The sequence below is a fragment of the Cheilinus undulatus genome, linkage group 13 (genome assembly GCF_018320785.1).
Source record: "Cheilinus undulatus linkage group 13, ASM1832078v1, whole genome shotgun sequence".
Taxonomy (NCBI): domain Eukaryota; kingdom Metazoa; phylum Chordata; class Actinopteri; order Labriformes; family Labridae; genus Cheilinus; species Cheilinus undulatus.
In genome coordinates this window covers 18,219,551-18,239,910 of record NC_054877.1, presented here as the reverse complement: position 1 = coordinate 18,239,910, position 20,360 = coordinate 18,219,551, and the positions used below count along the sequence as shown (strand labels likewise).

At 39.4% G+C, this 20,360-nt stretch overlaps 1 protein-coding gene across 1 annotated transcript in view; it reads right to left on the bottom strand.

Moving 5' to 3' along the window:
- Positions 1 to 20,360, bottom strand: part of b4galt2 (UDP-Gal:betaGlcNAc beta 1,4- galactosyltransferase, polypeptide 2) — a 314,504-nt gene that overhangs the window by 151,335 nt on the left and 142,809 nt on the right. The window contains exon 3 of the mRNA XM_041803017.1: positions 1,657 to 1,775. Coding sequence (XP_041658951.1) covers positions 1,657 to 1,775 — 119 coding nt within the window. The remainder of the gene's footprint in view (positions 1 to 1,656; positions 1,776 to 20,360) is intronic.

The window sequence follows — 20,360 nt, the reverse complement described above, 5'->3', positions numbered from 1 at the left end:
TGACTCCTCAGAGAAGCCCAGTGAACCGGCTCAAATTTGGGTATAAAAAGTTGAATTCAGTTTGAAATTCCTCATTCCTGTTCAAAATGGTAAAACATGGAGAGCTCACTGAAAATGAAAGAGTCCACATCAAAGCACTTCATGATGCTGGATGGTCTCTGAGACAAATATGACAGGCAGTCTAATAAATTTGTTAAGCACTGTATGTGAAAAAAAAATACCCCCCTAAATCTAATAACTTATTGTGCCACCTTTGGCGGCAAAAACTGCAAGCAAGTGTTTGCTGCCATAAGTCTTTTACATCACTGTGAAGGAATTTTGACCCACTCTTCTTGGCAGAATTGTTTTATTCAGCTACAGTGGAGGGTTTTCCAGCATGGGAGTTAAGTCCATATTTGGACAAGGCCACACTAAAACCTTCAATTTGTTTTTTATAAGCCATTCAGAAGTGGACTTGCTGGTGTGTTTTTGATCACTGTCCTGCTGCATAAATCAAGTGTGTTTCATCTTGAAGTCAAAAAGCTGATGGCCAGACATTCTCCTTCAGGATATCTGGTAGGCAGCAGAGTTCATGGTTCCATCATTTATGGCAAGTCATCCAAGTCTTGAAGCAGCAAAGCAGCTCCAGACATCACACTACCACCATGTTTGACTGTTGGATTATGTTCTTTTTATGACATGTTAGTTTAACTCCAGATGTAACCAGACACCTTCCAAAAAGTTCAACATTGGTCTCGTCGGTCCACAGAATATTTTCCCAAAAGTCTTGGGGATCATGGAGTTGATTTTGTCAATGTGAGACGAGCCTTTTGGTCAGGAGTGGTTTCGGCCTTGGAACTCTCCCATGGATGCTATTTTTGCCCAGTTTCTTTCTCATTGTTGAATCATGAACACTGACCTTAGCTGAGATGTGGGTTCTTCTGTGACTTGGATAAGTCGTCGTTAAACTCTTGGAGTAATTTTGGTAGACCGGCCACTTCTGGGAAGGTTCACTCCTGTTGCAAGTTTTCCCCATTTGTGGACAGTGGCTCTCACCATTGTAGCTGGTGTCCCAAAGACTTAGAAATGGCTTTAAAACCCTTTCAAGACTGATAGATGTCAAGGTTTTTGTTTCTTGAATTCTTGAATTTCTTTAGATGTTACTTTCTGAGATATTTTTGCCTACTTCACTTTGTCAGACAGGTTCTATTTAAGAGATTTCTTGATTCAACAGGACTAGCAGTAATAAGGTCTGAGTGTGGCTAGTGAAACTGAACTCAGTTTAAAAAAAATTAGGTTAATTACTGTTAATTCATGATTTAACAAAAGGGGGCATTACCTATTTGAACAGGGTCAGGTGGGTTTAGATGGCGTTTTTCCCTTAATAAATGAAATCATTATTTAAAAAAACATGTTTTGTATTTACTTAAGTTATCTTTGTCTTTGTTTGATTATCTGATGTGTTTAAGTGCAAGAAATATGCATAAAAAAAAGAAACCAGGAAGGAGGCAAAAACTTTTTCACAGCATTGTTAGTTATCAGTGAGTCTCTGAACTGTTTAACTGATCAACAAATGGAAGACCAAAAATCATACTAAGACATTCAGTTAATGAATAAAATCAGGCAATGAGTTAGGTATTTATATTTCTAAAAACAATATTTCTAAGAGAGATTTACCTTCCATCTGGGCCGACAATCAGGCGGTGTGTAGCGACCTCCCTCTGTCACGTTGGGGTTTTCTTTCTGCACTCGTTCCATCGTCATCTGGGAACTGAACTCGATCAATAAACGGCCCACTGAGGACAAAAAGAGAGGGAAAAGTTATCTAGATGAAGAGGATAACAGAGAAGAAAGATTACCAGAAAGACAGAGAAAAAAACACATGATGGGAAGAAGGAAAGGAAGATAGGGAGTGAGGGATGTGAGGGACAGAACAAGGGAGCTTTAAGCTTCAAAGCAGCACTGCACGTGTACCAAAGCTCTGTGTTCAGAAATAATAGTTTCCAGGGACACACTCTGCATAATGCAGCGTTTAATAAGAAGCACAGGCTTGGGAAAACATATATTCCTGAAAAATAAAATAAACAATGACTTTGAAGTCAGCGAGAGTAAACACAACATGAAAGGTAATTACTGTGCTCAGTGATGAAGCCCCACCATATGTTATATCTCTACAAATCTCTCCATCATTCCTTTGAGTACTGAGGGATCAAATGATATCTTGTGTCTGTGTGCATGAGATAGTGGGTTGAGACTAATTTAAAAAAGAAGGGCTGGCTTTAAATCTCTGGCCCGGATCATAAATACAGAGCCTTGTTCAGGGAGCCAGGATCATTAAAATATATGAGCAAGCTTTGCTGTTTGGGCTCCAAACCAAAGCTCTGCCAGCGCGAGCAGACTCAGAGCACTCACTCTGCAGCAGAGTGTCACTCATTAGACAAAGTTTCTTTACAGTCAGAGAAAGCGCTGATTAGTTAATTTACAAAGCATCAAATTAAAAAGGAAAGAGAGCTATGACATGGTTGTCACTCAGAAATAACAGTCATATCTGTGAAACAGAAACTCTAATCACAACAGCTGTAATTAAACAACTTTAAATGGGGTTTTGTACATTTGTTATAGGGTTAGCGTAATCCATTGTTTAAACGGTGAAACGTCTGTGCATGGCCTGACCCTCCAAAATATGCTGTTATGCCTTAGAATTATGTAATATGGCTGCTGACTGATGCTTGTTTGCACACTTAATTGTTTATTTGTTGGTTTTGAAATGGTATTCATCCACGCTAGCAACAGACAGGCTGGCGGCATTATGGTTTCAGGTTGTTTGTCCATATATGCCTGCTTTAATCACATTTCTGAACACAATATCTGAAAAACACTCTAAGGGATTTTCTTGGAACTCTTCAAAAATGTCCATACTGACACAGGGATGAAGTGTTTGAATTTTCGCAATTTTAGGTCAAATGACAAAATTACTGGGCTCATGCTCACCCCTTTCTTGTGAATGTAAAATACCACTAATCTCACAAATTGCAACACTAACTCAAGGATAAATTGATAATATTTGGAGTTAAAAGTTTAAAGGTCAATGGCCTTATGTCCATACTCTGCTTGTAAACGTGATATGTATTCTGACACAGGGATAAGCAGATTCTGTGTCTCAGGGGTCAGTTTTTGGGGCCACTGCTGTTCATCCCACAAACAAATGGTATCAAATTGTTTTTAACACAAATTTATAATCTTTATGCTGTTGACACTGTGATTAATTGCTCAGCACCCATCCTAGACCACGCTCTTGCCGACATGACTTCAAACTACTTCTTCTTGCCACTTTTTAACCCCTTTTCATCACCTTTTCTGCCCTTTTTTCCACATTTGGCCCATTTTTGCCTTCTAGGCCATTTTGGCCACTTTTAACCAATCTTTGCAACTTTTTAATACCTTTTTACAACTCTAGCCATCAATCTTTGCCACTTCTTGACCATTGTTAACATTTTTCATTTTTTCTTAATCAGTTTTGGCTATTTTTTATCTAATTTTTGCTTCTCTTAATCCATTTTGCCACTTTGTAACCACTTTCACCACTTTTTTGCCAAATTTTGCCACTTTTAATCAATTTTTGCCCATTTTCAACCTTTTTGTCCCTTTTGCAATTATCTATTAATTTTCCCTGAAAGCTATTTCAGTTCCTTCAACTTTATTCCCTTACATTCTGAGGTTTGGGCACATCATGACTTAGCTATGAAATTTTTACTACATCTTTACTACATTTTTTTTTTAAATATACTTTCATTTTTAAATTTTCCAAAATAAATAACATGAAACAGGTGAGGACAAGGGCAGGTACAATTCTCAAAATTATAAAAACAGACATAAAAAAAAACAAAAAACAAAAAAAAAAAAACACAGGCGCAGCATAAAAGCACAGTCTAACAATCTTAAATGAAAACTTAGATTTTTTCATTTGTGGCAATCCCATTTTTCCCAATATCTTTACTACATTTTACAACAGCCTTAATAAATACTATTCTTTTTTGGTTATTTGATAAGAGTGGTTATTATTAAGCTAAAATATATAATGTTGTCACAGATTAACTTTTCAATGGATCAGGATTTTCCTCACCTCCATGGGCCCTCGATGTGGCTGGGCCCCAGAAAGCTCACCCCTTTATCTCCCCTTATGGGTGGCCTTCCATGCACATCTTGTCTTGTATGAATGCATTGGATCCTCTTCTTAGGCTTAGCATTTATTAAAACACTGGTGAATTTTATCTACGAGGCTATGCTTGGCCTTCCTACTTCATATCGTCTGACCTACATCTGTCAGAAGAGCACAGGAACCTATAATCTTTGGTCTCAGGATGTTTTCTTGCTACCTGCTATACAGTCAGAACTGAACTGGGAAAAAAGGCATTTACATTTGCTGCTTCCTTCACTTCAAATGAATTACAAAAAGACTTTAAACTTAATGAACTGATCTCATTGGATGCTTTTAAGAGGAGGCTAGATGACTTGGAGGCAGACTCATCTGCAGATGGTTTGAATAATTTACAAGTGTGGTTGATTTTTTGTAAATATTTGCTTTTAAAACAGTTATCTTGTGTCTCTTATTGCTTTCAGACTGTGTATCTTAGATTATGTTTGCTGTGTATGACTGCTCTTTGTGTGAAACTCTGCTGCTATTGGCCAGGTTATCCTGGTTAAATAAAGGTTAAATAAATGAAAAAAATCAATAAATAACTGAATACATTATGAATAAGGTTGGGGTCAAAAAGCACCCCAGCCCTTCTTCTTGACCCACCACTGTACTTTCGCTGTCTGGCTATCATATACCTAACAGAAGCTTAAAACTGCTGGGAGCTAGTCTATGTTAATGTTTTATGTGCTACATGCCTACATTTTTTTCTAAAATTTCATTTGTGTTTTTATATTTCACTCAGTGAGTACTACCAAGTATGTATTGTTAATCTGCACATACTATAATGTAGAAAATATGTATTAACACAGCCACAACAGTTATCTTGTATTTTTTTCCAAAGAAAATGATGAAAAAAATTTTAAACTTAAGATGTAAAAATGCTCTTAGTTTACAAAATCCTTTATAACCTGATACCAGGTGAAGGCTTAGATCTTCTCACACTTTTTTCACAGCTATCTAATTTTATAAATAAATGAGACTTCAGTTTATTTATGAATACATACATTTCAGTCAGGACCACTTTGCCAAGAAATTCACATGATTTTGTATGATGTTATGATGTTTTGTGCCTCAAGCCTAGCTGTTCTCAAAAACTATTAAAAATGTATCACTGTGCATCACTGTTATGCTGGGTTGCCTGGTCTTCCTCAAAAAAAAAAAAAAAAAAAAAAGATACTGGAGTTGATTCAATTTTGAGTCATTCTTACTCTCACAGTTTTTTGTTGAAAGTAGCACATTCTTGTGAATTTATTCAGGGCTCAAAATAGAGTCAAACAACTGCATGATTTAGTCATTGTGTGAATAGTAATAGTAGAAAAGCCCAATGTAGAGCTGAAAAATATTCAGCCTTAATAAAACTGTATATTTCTGACCTGTTCATACACATAGGGCTCTTCAGTAGCAATGAAAAGGCACCGTGCCAAAGGCTGTGAGATACTGGTGTGATATAAAAATAGTTCTGACATACCAAAAGGCTAGAATCAAAGTGCTCTTAGTTGAAATATTTAAACTTCATATTTAAAGAAAGAACTTAGTCAATCTACTTACGGAGACATTACCCAAATAAACTGGAATTTTCAAGGCTGAATACTGCTAGTACTGAGCTCATGATGACTAGTGTTGGTCTTCATAGTAATACATCATAGAGTAGGGTCTACACCTGCCCTGTAGATTGGTGAACAGGATTCAGGACACCACCAGTCACAGTTGTATATCATCATCCATTTCTCTCTTGTTCTATGTGTCAGCAGTAAGAGGCTGACACTAGAGCTGAGGACATCAGGGATGCACAGATACACTGGTTAAACATTGGTACGCTATATTGCCAAAAGTATTCCCTCACCCATCCAAATAATTGAAATCAGGTGTTCCAATCACTTCCATGGCCACAGGTGTATAAAATCAAGCACCTAGGCATAGAGACTGTTTCTACAAACATTTTTGAAAGAATGGGTCACTCTCAGGAGCTCAGTAAATTCCAGAATGGTACTGTGATAGGATGCCACCCGTGCAACAAGTCCAGTCATGAAATTTCCTTGCTTCTAAATATTCCACAAGCGACTGGGAACGACAGCAACTCAGCCACGGTAGGCCACGTAAAATGACGGAGTGGGGTCAGCGGATGCTGAGGTGCATAGTGCGCGGTCGCCAACTTTCTGCAGAGTCAATCGCTACAGACCTCCAAACTTCATGTGGCCTTCAGATTAGCTCAAGAACAGTGCGTAGAGAGCTTCATGGTTTCCATGGCCAAGCAGCTGCATCCAAGCCATTCATCACCAAGTGCAATGCAAAGCGTTGGATGCAGTGGTGTAAAGCACGCCGCCACTCAACTCTAGAGCAGTGAAGACGTGTTCTCTGGAGTGACGAATCGTGCTTCTCCATCTGGCAATCTGATGGATGAGTCTGGGTTTGGTGGTTGCCGGGAGAACGGTACTTGTCTGACTGCATTGTGCCAAGTGTAAAGTTTGGTGGAGGGGGATTATGGTGTGGGGTTGTTTTTCAGGAGCTGGGCTTGGCCCCTTAGTTCCAGTGAAAGGAACTCTGAATGCTTCAGCATACCAAGAGATTTTAGACAATTCCATGCTCCCAACTTTGTGGGAACAGTTTGGGGATGGACCCTTCCTGTTCCAACATGACTGTGCACCAGTGCACAAAGCAAGGTCCATAAAGACATGGATGAGAGAGTTTTTCTGTGGATGAACTTGACTGGCCTGCACAGAGTCCTGACCTCAACCCGATAGAGCACCTTCGGGATGAATTAGAGCGGAGACTGAGAGCCAGGCCTTCTCGAACAACATCAGTGTGTGACCTCACAAATGCGCTTCTTGAAGAATGGTCAAAAATTCCCATAAACACACTCCTAAACCTTGTGGAAAGCCTTCCCAGGAGAGTTGAAGCTGTTATAGCTGCAAAGGGTGGACCGACGTCATATTAAACACTATGGATTAAGATTGGGATGTCACTTAAGTTCATATGCAAGTTAAGGCAGGTGAGCGAATACTTTTGGCAATATAGTGTATATGTAAGCATGTTGCGGATGTTCATCTGCTGTGTCCTTGCACATCTACTAGCTGATTCACAGAAGTTTCTTAATAGGCAGAATATGACACCTGTTAGACAAACTCTTATCTGTTTGCCTGGTAAAGCATAAGAAGAAACACTGGCATGGTAGGAGTGTGACACCAAAATAAGTGATGGAAAACATCTGCATCAGCCTCTTAAGGCACAGTGTCACTGTTAGAGTGTCACCAATTAATCCAATACTAGTTAAACCATGACACAGGTTCAGGTAAAACAAAAAGTAAAATTGTGACCTGGGTTAAAACTTCTGGCTGGGTTTGCCATTTTTGGGACTTTGATTTTATGGATATTTAAAATCGGATTTAATTTTTAAAATATGCTGTTTGTAGTTATTGTAAATGACCTCTCTCTGCCTACCTGCAGTACCTCCAGGGCCCATCAGTGGGCCCAGCGCACACTTTGGGAAGCACTGATCTAAAGGACATGCTTAATAATTGCTGTCACTCTTTTCTCCTGCTGCTGGAAATTATGGGCATGCAGTATCTACAACACCATATTGTAATTACATTGTGTTAACCCCTAAATAAGCCACAATGGTCAAATTTTCTCAGATTTTAACATTGTTGTTATTTGTGTCATACAAATAAACATTGTAGGTGCCTGTGACTGTTACGTGTTCATCAGTGTTATCAACAGGTGGCACCAAACAGCAAAGTCCTCAAAGGATCTCAGCGTGTCATCAGCAAAAAAAGGGAAGTTAAACATATTGTGGGAAAACAGGTTTGCATGGAATTTGTAGGCAATAGGTGAGCTATAAATGAAATAGATCCTGATGGAGTACACACAGGTATTCACAGCTATCAGACATGTGAGCATGTTGTACAAAGTACATGATGCATGTCGAGTGTTGCTTGGTTCATATCTGATCACACAGTATGTGAAGTGCAAAGGACAGAGATGGAGTTCAGTAAAGGTATATGAGATCATAATCCTCTTAGCATTGACGTATGGACTTTGTGCTGAGAGGTCTCCTCCAATCAATGCTGCCGAGGCGAGGAGCATGATCGATGCCAACGAGGTTACATGTTCATAACACACCTCTTTATCAAACCACAGAAGCTGAATGCAAAGACCCCCGTCCACCTATTGCTTCAGCCTGTCATCCTCCCAGCCCTGTCTCCCTCTCGCGTGTCTGTTTGATTTCCTCTTCCTCTCTCGCAGTAATGAGACACTAAGTGGAACACGGTGTTTTCATCTCATCTCGGGATGACGTGAGTCAGCTCTCGCTCACAAAAAGAAGGACACAATAACAGGAAATGCAAGTTCCCACAAAAAATGATGCTATTTTTAGATCGAATGTTCAGTTTCTGTTTTTTTTCAACCCATTTTTTAAAAAAATAATTAATGCAGTAACGGGCAAATAGTGTATTGAAGTCTTCTGTGAAAAATAACCCACTTCAGGGACCTTCATCATGCTTTATTTAGGGCAAGTCTTAAATCCAGCACAAGGAAATGAGAGCTCTGTGTGCTTTTCCGTGAGCAGCTGCACAAAACTCATACTTTAATATGTGATCTCTGTTATTGGCTTGTTTTGGTGGTCTTTTATAACCTGATATGTCTTCTGGTTAGAGTTTCCATGTGCAATTTACAGGTTTCAACCACAGGCACAAACATGCTTTTAATGGGCTTTGCAGTGTAGATTAGAAGTATATGGATATATTGAGCATATAGATAGTTGTTTGACTCTATATACAGTGCCATGAAGAAGTATTTGCCCCCTTTCTGATTCCTGTTGTTTTTGACATACAAAATCTCTAATATTTCTCCACTGTTGGTAAATCTGTCAAAAACAATGCATCTGTAGCTATTCTGCCTCTCGGCTGTAGAAAGCAGGGACTCCAGGTTTGGCAGAGTTCATAGATCACACTACCATGATTTGGTACCAGATTTAGGTAAGAAAATAAATGCTTGGACTAAAAGTAAAGACTAAAATGTGAGGACTTTTATGGACTAAAACTAGACTCAAATGTTTTGAGTTTTCGTCGACTAAAACTAGACTAAAACTAGAAAGGATAGAAATGAAAAAAATGTGACTATAACTAAAATGCATTTCATTCAAAGACTAAAACTAAGACTAAAATTAAAAATAGCTGCCAAAATTTACGCTGGAGGACTGTTAAATGATCATTCTTTCTCACACTATGTGCAGGTTTAACCAGTATGCCTTGTATGTTTTAGTACCATTGGAGTGATTAATGCGGTGTGTCAAACATCTCTACCAGACAAAGCAGACGTCTTTTAGTAGTAATCCTGACTCACATCTGATCTGAAAAGTAAAAGGAAAGAGAGTGACACAGCTGTTACCTGGTCTAACAATCATTTATTAAGCAGTAGTTTGTTTCAAACTGTCTTTTAGCCTACTAGAAAATAAAGTATAATGTTTCATTTCTGTCATCTAAATATTCTCAAACTATAATGTAACTCATAACTCAAAAAATACATATTTTTAGGGTATCAATATTGAAGTTACATTATGATATTTTCTATGTACAAAAATATGAACATTCACTCTTCTCTATGAGAATGTAAAGATGAATGATTACACTTCTCAGTGAGAATAAGATAAAGGCCTGGTTCTAAATAAAGAGCCTCCTTCTTATAAAGGCCTGGTCCCAGTTGAAATTTTGTAAATAAAGGCCCCTGTCTCTATTTGAAGATTTACAGCAGTCATGACTAGTGATGTTTCTAGGAGTATAATTTCTCACTGGATTAAACACAAAATAAAATCATCAAGTAAATACATTCTGTTAACCAATTTCACACTGCAACAGTTAAAATGTCACTGTAATGATGCTAATTTCAGATGAAACGTTTGACCACAATTGTGGGCCTGAAATTATTAAAAAATGGTAGTCATTTGTAATTATGCACATCCCTAGTTATGACATTATGGATAATAAATCTAAACGGCATTGACTAAATGATGAGTTATGATTGAATTTTCTCATCTTATTAACTTTGTGATAGGCAATTCACCTTTTGACCCCCAACTTTACCTCTTAAACAGACAGTAATGGCAAACTTTTTTTTCCTCTTAGGGCAGGACACAGTCATACCTCCTCAGATGACAAGCTAGATCTCCAAAAACAGATGCATTTGTTGTCAACTGCTTTCTTAGGAACAAGTTATGCAAAGATGAAGTGATCAGCAGCAGAGAATGTGATGCAATCCCCTCCTGCGTCATAACGTCTACGTTATTGTTAGAGCTGAACTCAGAGACACAATACTGCTGTTGTTGTTCTGATAGAAGTGAAGGTGACAGGTAGAGGTCAGACAGCATCCAAACAGTGTGCTGACGTGAGTGAAGAAACCTTTTTAAGCCATCACTGACATCATGTTGTATTACTGTGGCATGTAGGAGATCAATAATCCAAGTTTAAGTGTGTGGAAAAGGCACATAGAGGGGTGATGCGCATAAATGTGTGCATGCAAGAATGACGGGATACTGTGAGCTAATGCTGGAGGAATAAATAGGAGACGTTAATTGAGAGCAATTAGCAAGCATGCATGTGCAAAATCACACGTGTAACATCTAAGCTTATCTATGTGGTAATATTACAGTAATATTACAGTAATATATAATGATCATGCTGCTTGATCGCTCTATCTAGGACCCCTGCTCACTGGTTTATCTGCAAATATACTCACATAAACATCGACTATACACCCACCCAAACATTACCTCACAATAATGAACTAAATCTCTGAGCTATTAGGTTAGTAGTACATGTACCAACACACGGAGAGCAAAAACCTGAGGCAGTAAAATACAAACACCCTCACAGTGGATGAGTGAGGGTCTGGTTACAGCTGTGATTCAGCCTGCTGTCGACTTGATAATGAGGAAAAAGAATTAGGAGAAAAATGGGAGCACTCAAGTGTTTTTCTGTTCTGAGGCATCCATTCACAGATTTTAGAGCACATTCCCTCTTTTCTTTCTCTTTTTGTCACTTTTTGTTGATTCAGTTTCCTCCACTCATAACAACTCACACTACAAAGACAAAATATCACTAAGTGCTTCTCCAAGGACTTTTAATCAGGTTTTTAAGTATTCTGGTTTGTATGTGAGCATGTGAATACCATATCCTGAATCAAGAAACCAGGATAAGCCCTTATTCTGAATTCAAGAAACCTAAACAACTCTGACAGAAAACAGGACACTGTAGCATGTACACGCCTTGCCCTGTTTTCTGACAGCCGTTGACTATCTGTGCAGATGCACTCTCAGTCAAATGCCGCATCAGCAAAAGTAACAGCAGCAGCAATGAGAGAGACTCTTTTCTTCAATTAGAAACAATTGGATGCTTAGTGATTAGGCTGTGGTCAACAGCACACATGCCTTTTCCCAATGTGGAATAAATCAGGTCATCTATGTGTCCCACTGTCACCAGTCAGAGGACATGTTTTAATTTTTGCTGTTGCTCTCTTCTCCCACTGCTGGAAATAAAGTGAATACACCATATCTGCAACATGATGTTGGTATTTTATAGTGCTAACAGGTCAGGTCTAGTATATGAGCACATGCCGCTTCAGCACTTTGTCACATCAACCTTGGTCCTGTACTGCTCTGGCTTCCTGATGGCCATCGTCCAGGCCTGTGCCAGGTCCATGACCCATGTCTCCAGGTATCCTGACCCCTCTACGACACACGCCACTGTCTGGACCAGCCCACTGGGTCCTGGGCAACCAGTACACAGTGAGCTTGATCAAGCCTGGGGAAGCGTGTCAGGTGGTGAAGCACAACTGCCACTCCTGTATCAGGCAGATAACCCTTCCAATCCTCCCTCCCCTGAGCACATCAGCATTAGACACACCGTCTTGCCAACAAAACCCAAAGATGTGCGGAAGAGAAGTCATGACAAAGAAGCCAAGCTAGTGCCTCTGGCAATCATTCAGCGTCAAGGCCTCACAAGAGTATAGTTAGACCGGGAGGACCAAGGAGTGAAAGACTCAAACGTTTGTCTGATGCTCCATTACCGTGAATGAAACACTGTCTTGCTCAGCAAACCCATCGCCTATGCATGAGTCCAAGTCTGAAGTCTACCTCAGCCTCAAGGTCAGCAGATCAATGGATTGCACTGCCAAGGTAGGTGAACTGTTCTACAACTTCCACGCTCTCATCATCACTGTTAACAGGCACAGATTTGAAAACAGCATCCCCAAATGCCTGGATCTTTGTTTGGCCCAGGGGAAGTGCATTCCCAACGCTTCAGCCTCAGCAAATTAAGAGCCCCCATAAAGACATCTACAGTCTCCGCAAGGATCACAGCATCATCAGCAAAGTCCAGGTCAGTGATCTAGACATTGAAAAATGACACTCCGGTCTGCTGTCCTGCTACCCGCCCCACTATCCAGTCCATACAGGCACTGAAGAGCACAGGGGCTAATACCCCTGCCTCACCCCAGCATCAACTGGGAAGAAGTCACCACACTCTTAACGGAGCTCCAGAATCCTCCAGAGGGCATCTCCACTCACCACATCAAACACTTTCCGGAAGTCAGCATAGGCTTCAAGCAACCCTCTATTGAGTTCCTAAAATCACTCAGTGAGGACCCTAAGTGTCAGCATGTGGTCTACTATAGACCTCTTAGATGGAAAGCCTGACTGTTCAGGCCGTGCGTAGAGGTGTAGAAGAGTAGAAAAGAAGTGTACCCCTGTAGCTGTTACACTGTTGCACATTACCGTTTCCCTTCCAGATAGGAACAACGATGCCCTTCTTCATGATGCCCGTTCTCATTTGGAGCAGAGAAGAGCATGCAACCACGGGAGGAAGGTTTCACCACCAGCCTTGAGGATCTCAGCCAAATACACCTGGTTTCCTGGAAATTTTTCTTAGGGAATTAAATATGGATGATTGAAATTTCCCAAAGAAGACACCCAGATGCCCTCTTGTTACTTGTGTCTCACTATGTTTAACGAAGAGGACAAGCTTGCACCTGCTTTTTCCCACAGGCTGCACTCCACATGTTGGAGGAAACATATTTGTACCTCTGAAGATACTTTCCCTGTGTAAGCTCCATTAAATCAAGTATCAGTAGTGTTACAACATTATGATGACAGCACAGCACAGTGACTCACACTTTGTTTTATGAACTTATATGTCATCTCTTGTTATTATTTTGATAAAGAGCCCCCTGGCAGCTGAATGCATATGTCATGCATTTAAAAGCTCATTCAGCACATGTGCTAAAGATTTTATCTGAATGTAAGGAAAACAAGAGGCTTAATTTGAATCCGTGTGACCATCTGTGACAGTGGAAGTAACCAAAAACTTTTCCAAACACATCACCAGGACTCTCTGTGTCACCGGTCAATCGGGCCATCTGAGCACAGCACCCGAAAGGCTGCTTGTTAACCAGACGTCCTGCTCTGACACTCAGTGCTGCCTTGTTACTTAAGCAACAACTGGAGCCGTGCCAGGGTTCAGTTTCAGAGGAAAAAAAAAATCTGAATTTCAGAACTGAGTTTAGCTCTATGGCTGCAGGAGAGAGAAAAGGGAGAGAAAAAAGAAAGGAGGGAGAGATTGTTCTTGTCCTTCTGCCTCCCACTGACACAGACTCGGTGACAATGGAGACTTTCAGCCCTCTGAATCTTATTAGCCTGTCCACTCACTCTTTCTCCCCTCTCTCTCTCTTTCTCTTTCAATCATGTACAAGTGCCTCGACCAACTGTGGGCCGTAATTGCAATTCTTCCAGGGATGGAGAGAAAGAGAAAAGAGGGGATGTGATGAAGGAAGGGAATGAGGAAAATTGCATGTGAGGAACAAGAAGTCCTCAAGCCATGAAACGTATTCTTACACAATTTCTCTTACTTTCTTGATGTCTTTCTTTTTTCTCTTTCTTGATTTTCAAGAAAACTTCTTCAACTATGTGGTAAAAGCTGTGTTCAACTGCAAAATCCCATTCATGTTCATGTTGTTCCCATGTGGACGAAAGGATTACTGGTACCTAAGAATCTGCTCCACATGGAAAGCAACCACTCATCTGTTTATTCAGAACAGAGACAAAGGGTTAATACTGGTGGTTTCATGGCTCACAAAGAGTGAGTAAGAAAGGCTGCACATGCAGTACATCCATTTTTTTGTCACAACATTTGCAGTAAAATAAAATCCAATGACAAAAGAGAGGCAGGAGGAGAAAGTGGGTCTATTCAAGGATAAGAAAGGTCGCAATTCTGCAATTTCTTTGAGAGCACAAGAGAATGAGTATTTCACTTCTAGGAAAAATTAACCTTGACAAAAAAGTATCAAAATCACCTCCTCCTGAACAGTGAAACGAACTGTGAATAATTCATCCTTAAAGGAAAGAACAACTTTAAGGGTGCCAACAAAGAGACGCTGAAGCATGCACTCCCCGCATATGTAGCTGTAGAGATATGAGAATAATCAGAGCTGTGAAGTGGCACAAAGTCCTTTATTTCAGAAATTTGAAGCTAACTCCATAGACATTTAAAAGGTTTAAATTCCAAGATCCAGCCCTGAATTACTCATCAAAAGTGGAGCAACTGTAGTGGAAAATACTGTGTAAATAAAAAATGTAAGAACTATGACTCCAAAGTTGCGCATACACTGTAAAATCCATCTACGAAGCTTCATATTCTGTTTCATGTGCCACTTACAGCAACACAACCACCCCTCAAAAAAAAAAAACAAACAGCTTTGTAGAGCGTAAGTCATTCAGACGTTTGAATCAGCTCACTTTTGGAATTATTAACTTAGCCTCTACCAAGTCTTGCCTTTTATACTACATTGACAGTGCTTACACAGTAGAAACAAGAGTGTTGATATCTCAGTGTTAAATTGATTTAACTAAAAGAGAGAAATTTTAATTCACTTTTGAGTTAAATGCCCTTCAGTGTTGGAGTTATTTGATGAAACTGTGTAGAGTCAATTAAGGCATTTAAATTCTGCATTCGTAGGCAGAGTTTTCCCAAAATGCCCTTGGGCAGAGTGTTAAAATGTGTTTAGTTTTTGCCTGTTGTACAGTGATCCCTATTGTGATATGGGTGATGATGTTTAATCATTAGGGGTAGTCCGATTATTGGCCGGGCCAGTTATTGATACAGATATTTGGCCAATTATCAGTGTGTGCTATTTTTTTTTTTAATAGATAATTGATCAAACTAATTAATTCAGTGGTATGCTACTTTGGCTCCACTGCAAGGTGTGTCTTCTACTCTGGTTGTTTTCACAGTATAATATTCTGGACTAAAACTATGACTAAAACTGTTCGTCAACAGCTTTTTCTCCATGACAAAGACTTGACTAAGACTAGCCAAAAATAAATCTTTGATGACGAAAACTGGCTGAAAGTAAGTTTAGATTTCATCAAGATGACTAAAACTAGAATAAAATGTTATTTAGTTTTTCATCAGACATTCAAAATCCATGCTATTTCTCCACTGTTGATAAATCTATCCAAATGCATCTGTAGCTATTCTGCCTCTCAGCTGAAGAGAGCAGGGACCCCAGGGTTGGCAAGAGTGCATAAAACACACTACCATTATTTGGTGCCAGATTCAGGCAAGAAAATAAATGCTTGGACTAAAAGTTAAGACTAAAATGTGAGGACTTTTTATGGACTAAAACTAGACTAAAATATTTAAGAGTTTTCATAGACTAAAACTAGACTAAAATAGACTAAAGCTAGACTAAAACTACAAGGGGCAGAAATAACTAAAATGTGACTAAAACTAAAAGGCATTTAATCTCAAGACTAAGACTGAGACTTAAATGAAAATTAGCCGTCAAAATGAAAACTGTTCTTTACATGTTTCCTGCTGCTGTGTTTGTTTGTCATGTTGACAGAGCCAGTGCTAATATATTTGTTGGTCTTATTTTTTAACATTTTAATTTTGTCACATTAGTATAATTGTTTGTCATAACAAATGCATATTGATTTTAAATATCTGTTATCAGTTAAGAGAGACATTAATATTGGGAATATTGGGACTGAGGAAAAAATTGAGTATATAGTGTTCAGACTAGTGAGTCAAGCGTTGCCATGTCATTTAGATCAGCTAATCTTGCGTAAGTCCTTACCTGCTGACGGCCACCTGATTCACTCTATGAATGCTATTGGCTAACTGCACTCATGCTATCATATTTAACCTGCTCTAGCCTGGCTACACTTTGTTGCTACTTCTGCAAGCCACCTTTTGCAACCTCCCTCCACCCCAGCTCCTCCTTTATTCTGCTTCTGACTTAACAGAGTCATCCTGTTGTCACTGATGCCTGCTCTGCTCTGGGGTTTTTGCTGCTTTTCGCCCTTCCTTAAGCTCTCCTTGTAGGCACAGGAAGGCAGGAACGTGTGCTGTTTCTGCTTGATGCTTTCCATGTAGCAAATCATTTGTGTTGTTTTGACAAAGTGCTCCTGACAGAACGAGAGGAATTGGCGGTCATAACATCTCCACTTGCAGAGTCTTCATTAAAATCAGAGGCTGTAGAAGCCTGGCCAAATTTTGGTGTCTTATGTTTCCTTTGTAGTCTGAGAGGTATCATCCATCCATGTTTCAGTAGCAAGTCCAAGTGGAGAGGAAAAAGGGTCTAACACAATCTCTGGTAATGCAATCCCCAAGCCCAACCTCATTCATACTGTATAACAGCAATTTATTAATGTTGCTGGGCATCTGCAAGCAAACTCAATTCACAACCCACTCTTGGTAACAAAGAGGAAACATGGAAAAGGCAGTCCTGGCAAAATCCTTTCATGCTTATCACCTATTGAAAAGACAGTTAACCTTAGATTCATTTTGTCCATAAGTTCAGTAACAGCATGGATGATAGAGTAAAGGATGATTTTAATTGTTTGGGAAACTGTTTTACACAACTACACATACACAGGTAACAAGGTTTCCATTAAAGCATGAGTTTCAAGTGTGCTGATGAGAGTAATCACAGCATGAAACAGTCTCCCGACTGTGGAACAGATAGCGCGGTTTCTTACATCAATAACACTTCTTTGATCAGCATTTATTGAAGTAGTGCTCAATGCTCCATTCAAACCCGGTGTTGTGGATCGTTACCCAAACAAGCGAGGCAAAAAGCACTTAATGGCTCAGATCCATGTGAACAGTATGTTCACGGATGGGTTTTTGTTCTCAGACCGAAGAGGCTGCAGGTAGGGGGCATGAAACAGATGGAGAATGCATGAAACACAATGTCACATCCTGGAATAAAAAAGAGGGTATGTGAAAATAAAGAAGGAGTAGATAAAGTTTGTATCTGAGAGACTAATGTAGAGACTGAGTAGTGGAGAGGGATCGAAGAGAGATGCAGCAGAAACAGAGGATGGCAGATAGTGTGAGGTCATGAGCTAAATTCCATGGCAACAACAGCAAACTGAAGGTAATTATCAGGTTTCTTATTTGCTTTGTATCACACACTCTTAGCCATGAAAAGACCCAGAACATCTTATATTGATACTGTGAAACAAACAAGAAAGAGTGCAGATGCCTCATTATTACTTCACAAATTTATCACAGTGAGAGCAGCTCTGAACTTACTGTATCATCAGACTACAGCTCGTGTTTTTACAGGCTTCAGTGGGCTAGATCTAACTATCCAAGACTCTTCATGAAACAACAGAGTTTAATTAGGCTGCCACGGCCATACTTGTACAGACTGAAAATATAACATTGGGTACATTTGAAAAGTTAACTACAGATCACTTCGTACCTCCAAATTCTATATACTGTACACTGTCTGTACAGTGATGCATTTTTGTTTTGCACACTGGAACAAAGCGTTCCCAAAGCGTTTTGTAATTCCACAGCACATGTCTACAGATTTTTTTTTTTCTTTTCAAGATTTAATTTGGGGCTTTTTTGCCTTTATTAGAGACATAGGACAGTGGGTAGAGCTGAAAATATGGATGAGAGAGTGGGGAAGGACATGCAGGGAAAGAGTTACAGGCTCTGAATTGGGCTGCCAGTGTACATGGGCGTGACCTAACCACTAGGCCATCTGCTCTCCAGGTTAATTCTAGGGACACATACTACTGGATTTCTGACTATTTCAGATAAACTGGTATTTTAAGCTGACATTGATAGTGATTTTGAACACTTTTTTGTTATTGTAAAGAACAACAAGCTGATCCTGTTCTGGAATTGACTGATCACTATGTTAGCAATGGTTGTAGAACAAGTGCTGCTCCAATTTTGATACCAGTATCGGCAATACATCTGATACTGCTGAAAGTGTGAGTACGGATATCCAGAAGTGCACAGGTTTATGCACAGATTTGATAACAGCATTGTCATATATGACAAGAAGTTTAATGAATTTCAAACCAGATAATGTAGCCTCTTATTTTTTTCCCATTAAAGCTCGCCCTTGCGCTGTTACAGTGATACTATCCATGCCTTTTCCTAGTCCTTATGGGAGCATTTCTAGCAAGCCTTTAACTTGACTTTATATCCACACTAGTTGACCTGATATTGAATGTTTTTTAATCCCTTTTTTTGTCTATTTTCAATCATTTATTGCCCCTAGCTTGAATGGTATTGGCCATATTGTTTTCTCAGAATGCTTCCTGCACTCATCATGTCTTGCTGTGTCAAACTGTGCATGCTTAAACACGCAGATATTTATGGCGATGGGCTGAATAGAGCTTAAAGGAGAGAAAGAGAGATAGAGAACATGTGATGTGGCCCTCTGTGTCATTCTTATGTATTTATTTAGTAGTAAAACTCACAATAATCAGGGTGCAAATGGCCTCACATTTACATCTCAACCTAAGTACACAGGCGGTCCGGCTTCAAGTCCAACACATGGCTCCTTTCCCGCATGTCTCTCCCCAACTCTCTCATCCCTTCTGACTCTATCAACTGTCCTCCACTATCAATAAAGCCAAAAATATAACTTAAAAAACACAATAATAAGCAGGAAAATAGCTTGAAGTATCACAGAGAAGCTGCACATTACAATTCTAATTGCTGAGCTATGTTCTGAGCTCACTGTAGGGCTAAAATAATATGCCAGTTTTCCACAGCACAGTCAGTCCAGAAAGTTTACACTGGTATTAGATCAGTAATTGGTATGGGCTGATACCCAATGCCCTGGTATCAGAGTCAGTATCAGGATATCAGGAAGGAAAAAATGATTCTATTATAAACCAGCTGTAATCTTTTTCAAATATGGGCATTCAGTGATAAAAATTAAGGAATTCTTTGGATTAAATGTACATTATATGCAAATTTCATTTCTTGTTTTTAAGTTTTTCTGGGAGGGCTTTTTTTCCTTTATTTTGATTTATTTGGACAGCTGAAGAGAGACAGGAAATACGGGGAGACAGAGAGTGGGAAAATGCACCAAACAGTGCCAAACCCAAGAACCAATCCTGGACTATAGCCTCTGTATATGGGCACCTGCTCTACCCACTGAGCTAAACCGCCACCCTGCACAATGCCTGTTAAGTAACAGTAATACAAACCTTCATTAAGGTGTTTAAAGAACTTTAAACAGCACTGTATAGACAACAAGCTCTAAATGAAAATGTGACAGTTTTTATGGAGCTGGACTTACAAAGTAAAATGAATCCTTCTCATTAAGCAGCAGGATGTTTTTATGAGATCATGCTTGAAATAACACAAAAAATCTACTCAAGAGTCTAAAAGTTAACTTGTTGTATTTTAGAGCAAAAATTCCAGTCTTTATGACAGATTTTAAAGTTTACGAAAGAAGGATGAAAGAACATAAACGAAACATCATCTAAGGCAGCCTTTCTCAACAGTGTCCCTTCTGGCACTGCCAAGGGGCCTTAAAAATGCTTCAAATTCAACCAAGAATTCACATGAATATGCATAGCTCTCCTGGCATGAATAATCAAAACTGTCTCACATACCTTCTTCCTGAAGTAAAGTCAATGTCAGGGTCAGCAAATGAATAGGTGTAAGTCAGAAAGCACTGATTAAAAACCATGCACTTTTTTGTTTCGGCAGGAGTGCCAAAATACACAGTGTGTTTTTTAAGGTCATCAGGACGTCCCGATGTGTGATGGGAAGCACATGGAAGCACAATTTTAAGGTCTCATTGACTATCTCTTAAAATGAAGGCATTTTAAATGTTCAAAGAAATTGCCTTAAAGGTTCAGCTTGTTAAT